Below are 6,564 nucleotides of genomic sequence, written 5' to 3'. Positions count from 1 at the left end.
TATCGTGTTCTTTAATCATGGAGATAATGACAATGAGGGTAATACTGCTGATGTACAAAAATAGATTTAAAAGAATAAATTAAAGTATTAAATGCAGAAATACGCAAGCAGACAACAAAGGCCTGTGCAAAATCCTTTCCCTCGACTCCCCCCCCCCCCCCCGTCTGCTCGTGCAATACAAACTATTAGCGTTCATTGGTACCTTGCTAATTCCATAATGCCATTACTTGTCTTCATTAATGCAACTCCACTGTAATAGAAACCATTGTCCCATCTCGCAAGTTAATAATATCTACAGTTCTGGCACAATGCGTTGTTCGGGGACACATTAGCGGCTGAAATGTTGCTACAGCTTATCTGCATGTTGTTTATGCTGTTTATTCGGCTTGTTTTACGGGAGGGGATTGTTTTTATATCTTATTCTTCATTGTTAAGATTCCATATATGTCTTTGTGTATATACATACATATATGTATATATATAGATAGATAGATAGATAGATAGATAGATAGATAGATATAGATATAGATATAGATATATATACATATGCATAGATATTGGTTATATATAATTTTTCATATACAAACTAAAATATATTTCTTACTAAATTACTGTTGCCAATATGTCAGGTAATTTTTCAAAATAGTTGAGTACACAATGCTTTCAAAATTTCTAGCCCACGGCATAACCCTGAAACTTTATTTCCCAAAAATACATCTTCGGTTGTGCCGTAACCATCCTGGGTTTTGGATTTTGAAGAGAAAAACAAAAAACAATTTTGACTTACCTAATCTTAATGAGAAGCATGACTAGTCGTGCGGATCGAACTTTATTCCTGTTGTGAGTGTGTACCAAAGCTACTACGGTCATGGAAACAGTTTAACCAACTCCTTTTATTCTATAAACAGACAATACTAAATTCGGCACATCGCGTTGTAAATCTATACAATAAACATTACTAGAAAGAAAGGCAATTTTCTCTTGCTAATTTCCATAAATTCTAAGATTAACTCCATTTCATTCCCTCCGTTTGCCTAATATTTATAAATCAATAATCATTAGGATCAACATGATAAAAAACAAACATGAGACACACCCCTTCCCCATTTCCCCAATATTTTTCCGTTACATACTTGGACATTAAGTAACCGAGCCTTCCCTTCTAACTTTCAAAATTTTCCTTTCTTACACTTTACTTTCTTTAATTCTTCCTTTCTCAATTCATTACTTAGCCCGATGGGAATTGTCTCCTTTGACTCGTTCCGTTGCTGTCTTCGCGGGTCCCCTCAGGAATTTAATGGATAAAGATATTCTCACAACAAGGCTGGCATTATGGCATCTTTTCCCGAACCAATTCTCTCAGCGTGCGGGTCGAAAGTTAGGAAAGAATAAAACTACTTACTCCTATGCCCATTGAATTGACAATTTAAACAAACAAACCACTTATAGATTATTTTTATAGTTTGCTATGAATTCTGCCACTAAATTTTACTGTATTAATAATTAATATGCCTTCAAAATACAAATATGCTATGAAACGTTTCAGTGGGTCCATAAAATTATTACCAATGCATATTTTAAATGTCGAACCAATACCGATCTCGACATGCATGTACATATATATGTGTGTGTGTATATATGTATATATATATATATATATATATATATATATATATATATATATATATATATAATTTTTTTTCTAGGCTGCAGGGCTTCCTCGACGACGAAACCATCGTCATTATCCAGGGCTGATAAAAGTGGGGGTATTGTGGTCATGGAAAAGACATTATGTACAAAAAGTGAACAATTTACTTCCCGATGCTTCTGTTTACAGGAAAGTGAGGAAAGGCGAGGGGAAGGTGGAACCTGCCTGCGGTCTGCTAGTGGGAAAGCCTTACTTCACCTGCCGGAGGAGGCCCCCTGCAACCCGTTCATGAGAGGTCTCCCGAAGGTGCACAAGCCAGGTGTATCGATGAGACCGATCACTTCTGGCATTGGCTGCGCTCCCCATCGTTTGGCTGAGTGTTTGGCGAAACCACTCTCCGGCGTTATGGGAGTCGTCAGTGATTCCCACCTCAAGAACTCTGGGGACCTCATCAGACGTCATCAGAGTTCTGTATACGAAAATAAAAAGGGCTAATTTTGATTTGAAATCCCTTTTCACGACGGAGCAACCCTGGCAGTCGAGAGGGTCACCGGCGATCTTTCGCTGACGATCTTTCGCTGACAAAGCACCAGTTCATAAGCCTCGTGAAGTTATGTGTGGACTTCGATTAATTCAAGTTCGTAGGGGAAGAGGACCAACAAATCAGCGGCCTCGCTATGGGGTCCCCTCTGAGCGCAGTCCTGGCCTGCCTCTTCATGGAGATGCCTGAAAGGGACCACTACAGTTATGATATAATCGGTAGACATTCAACTTGGCTTCGATACGTAGATGTCCTCGTCATCGTCCCCAGAAGGTCTTGTCTAAACGATATGCTGACGCAGCTGAACTCTGTCCTCGAGAAAATCCAGTTCACCGTGGAGGCGGAAGAGGATCAGAAGTTACCTTTCCTGGACACTCTGTATACATAAAGCCTACAAATAAAGCCGATTATATCTACTAATACTCCTCCCATAGCAATAAAACAAAATCTGGGGCTGTAATTGGCTCCTTTCTCCTCGCACTGAGGATCTACAGCCCTGAATTTCTTGAGACTAAGGTTACCTGTGTAACTGATTCTTTTACGAAACATACTTATCAGACCCTGCGGCATCTAATTTTCTTGCATTGACGCCATGTAAAGTTCTCCAGGCGATTAGCAGAATACTTTGGCAACACAGTGAAAATCGCCAGCACATCCAGTGAAAAGATACATAGCATAAATACGAGACAGGAAACAGCCGAAAAAACAATAGTGCAGTTTAGCGCATACGCTGCAGCAGTTGCGATGAGGCATACTTTGGCGAGACGAGACGTGGCTTCAACACCGGGATCAACGAACATCGAGAAGACGTCCTTCTACACAGAACTTACAACGCCATGGTTCATGTAGATGAAGCTGGACATCTGCCGAACTGGAAGGAAGCCGAAATAATCCATGAAGGATAGAACAAACACAAAAGGAATGCCATGGAAGCTGCATACATCGCGACAGAGAAGAATAAAAACACCGCATCGGGCAGATTCAAACTATCCAAGGTCGCGGCAGCAATCGTGTGTGTAAACGAGTGCAAGGTCACAATGGTAAGGTGATTCATCAGTTCCTATATGATATAAATGTATTTTCTTTTATGTCTTACAGCCCAGGCGAGGCTCAGCTTCGCATATCGGACTTATCCTTATCCTTATCTCTTATGTATGTATTTCTGACGAAGATGTATTAGAAACCGGTCATATACATATTTTGTATTGTGAAGATATTCATTCTCGTTCATACCTTAAATATATATATATATATATATATATATATATATATATATATATATATATATATATATATATATATATATGCGCACACATATATGTGTGTGTGTGTGTACACACACACACACACACACACACACACACACACACACACACACACACACACACACACACATATATATAAATATATATATATATATATATATATATATATATATATATATATATATATATACACACATACATATATATGTATATATTTACACATATATGTGTACCTATACATACGTATGCATACACATATGTATATATATGTCTCTCCATTTCTATCTATTAATCTACATACCAATTCATCTCTATGTGTATGTATATAAATGTGTGTGTGCGTGTGTGTCTGGTGTGTGCATGTTTATAGATACATATATGTGTGTGTGAATTTATATAAATATTTATGAATATATACATACATACACACACACACACACACATACACACACACACGCACACACACACACACACACACACACACACACACACACACACACATATATATATATATATATATATATATATATATATATATATATGAATATATACATACATAAATGTATATAGACATTTCGTCGCATACATGCATTCATATTCGTTTATATATATGTCTACTATGCATTTTAATTATAGATTACCCGTAACGGAATTTGATATCTTTTACAGCAAATGTGCAATACTAACATTTTATTGGCAGTTAGAAATAATAACAACAATAGTGAGGATAACAAATAATGATAATAACAATAATAATGATTATAATAATTATAATCATGATTGTGACAATATGAACAGTAATAGTAATAATAATAATAATAATGTTAGTGATAATAACAATAGTAATAGTCATAACAGTAATGATAATGATAATAATGATGATAATAACAATAATAGTAATACTAATAGTTATGATAATGATAATGGTAATGATTATAATGATAGTAATGTTCATGACAATGATTACTTTTATCAATATCATTATTATTGTCATTGTCATCATTGTCATCATGATTATTATCATTATTATCATTATCATTAGTATTATCATTATCACTATTGTTATCGTCATTATCATTCATTATTATCATCACTTGCTATCATCATTATCATCTTTATGATTATCATCATTACCATTAACATCCTTATCATATTCATCATTATCAATATTACTATTATTTTCATTATCAACATGAATACCATCATCACACTTATCTTCATTGTTATCATCATCATCATTGTCATGGTAAAACATCACAATAATGAAAAAATATATAATTCAGCGATAATGATACCAACAAATGGATAATAATACTAATGATGCCAATTTCAATAATAATGATGAAAATAGACCATAGACCAGAAAAAGATAAATCATTAAGTTAAAATTGGACATATTGACACTGAAGTCAGCCAGAAATACTACTCGCGTTACGTTACAACACAGGGAGCTTCAGATGCCTCATCAATTTATTTTTATCATTATTATTGTCATTATTATCATTATTATCATCATTATTACCATCAAAATTATCATAATTAAGGGAATTATTGCTAAAATCATCAAAAACACCATGTGTGCGTGTGTGTGTGTGTGTGTATAGTGTTCAGTGCAGAGATCGTACAGGTGTTTTGTGTGCGAAACGGAGCGTTCAAGAATGCCTGGAGGGAGAGAGTAGGAGGGGGGGGAGGGAGAAGAGAGTGAGGAGGGAGGGAAGGTAAGGGGAGGAGAGGGAGGATTGAGGTAGAGAGGGAAAGGAGGGTAAGGGAGGAAGAAGGGAGAGAGGGAGAAGTAGGTTAGGAGGAGGAGAGGGCGAGTGTGTAACAAGGGAGACAGGGTTAGGGGAGAGAGGCAGGGAGGGTAAGGAGGGTAAGGGAGGAAAAGGAGGGAGAGGGAGAAGAGGGTGGGTAGGGGAGGGGAGGGAGGGAGAGAGTGTAACGAGGGAGACAGGGTAAGGGGGGGGAGAGGAGGGGCAGAGGTATAGAGGGTAAGGTGGGTAAGGGAGGAAGAAAGGGGGAGAGGGAGATGTAAAGGAAGTGAGGGGGATGGAGAGGCCGGAGAGAGAGAGAGAGAGAGATTTGGGAAATGGAGATACACACATTAAAAGGATAAAATCACAATTACTTTTAGTACTTCGATATTTGCTCGATGCAGTGCAGTCTATGTTGCATGCGGTGAATTTACTGTATATAGGCCTACCCTTTGCGCCTAGTTGTGTGTAATCACCTAATGTAATAATTTACTCTGGTCTATGCAAATTATCTCAAGACTAATATCGTCAATATGTATGAACATGAGGTTAATTAGTTTTTTTTTTATTATATACTGAATAAACTGGTTACAGGATAAAGCATTATGTTACTGATTACATTTTTTGCGGTAATATACATGCGACTAACGGTTATTCGTATTAATGAAAATATTATCTGATTTTACTCGCATTTCCTAGACCTATCTGCAACAATAAATAAAAATCATTTTAATCAGTGACAAACATCCATCAAGTGTAATATTTTGTTTTGTCTATTCATATATGCTTTTTTAATGAACCAACATTGATCCCTTAGCAATGTTTAACCTACTTTGTACCTTTAATGATTTATATGCAAACAAAGGAACGGCTCAGACCCATAATACATGACCCTAGTTCTCCCTGAACTTATTCACTTTATAATCACAATGATTCAACAGCGACCAATGTTGTTCTCGTCATGAGTAACCTATAACGACCTAGTTCCCGCCCCTAACGAGGCGTGTGCGGGCCGTCTGGGATAAAGCTTAACGGCCAAAACACCTTGGAGTCGCAGCAGGCCAGAACATTTCGATCAATGCCTAAAACACATCTATTGTGGTTTCATCTTCATCGCCTCTTTAAAGACAATGGTTAGGAGTTGTAAGAATTTGTATGCGAATCAGGTAGGGGGGATGAGGGGGGAAAATGAGGTTATTCGTACTGCCAGACGCTTATAGCATGTCAGTGGGGTTCTGCTGTTGTAGTGGTGGGGGAGGGGGAGGGGGGAGGGGGGAGGGCTCTGCTGTGGTGAAGGGGGAGGGGTGAGGGTAGGGTGGAGGGGAGGGGAGGGCGTAGGGGGAGGGGGAGGGAGGAGGC

At 37.6% G+C, this 6,564-nt stretch overlaps 1 protein-coding gene across 1 annotated transcript; it reads left to right on the top strand.

Moving 5' to 3' along the window:
* The first annotated feature begins 2,325 nt into the window (after positions 1-2,325).
* Positions 2,326-3,094, top strand: LOC138865298 (uncharacterized). Its single transcript, XM_070135591.1, has 2 exons — positions 2,326-2,567; positions 2,929-3,094. The coding sequence occupies exons 1-2, from the start codon at positions 2,326-2,328 to the stop codon at positions 3,092-3,094; spliced, it is 408 nt and encodes a 135-aa protein (XP_069991692.1).
* Positions 3,095-6,564: the final 3,470 nt, after the last annotated feature.

Source organism: Penaeus vannamei, chromosome 2 (genome assembly GCF_042767895.1).
Source record: "Penaeus vannamei isolate JL-2024 chromosome 2, ASM4276789v1, whole genome shotgun sequence".
In the NCBI taxonomy this organism is placed as follows: Eukaryota; Metazoa; Arthropoda; class Malacostraca; order Decapoda; family Penaeidae; genus Penaeus; species Penaeus vannamei.
The sequence above is the reverse complement of the archived record's forward strand: the minus strand, read 5'-3'. Positions and strand labels throughout refer to the sequence as shown.

Coding starts and splice junctions, on each gene's coding strand:
- LOC138865298 (XM_070135591.1), top strand. CDS start 2,326: ATGGGGTCCCCTCTGAGCGCAGTCCTGGCCTGCCTCTTCATGGAGATG. Junction 2,568..2,928: donor TTACCTTTCCTGGACACTCT/GTATACATAAAG, acceptor ACGCTGCAGCAG/TTGCGATGAGGCATACTTTG.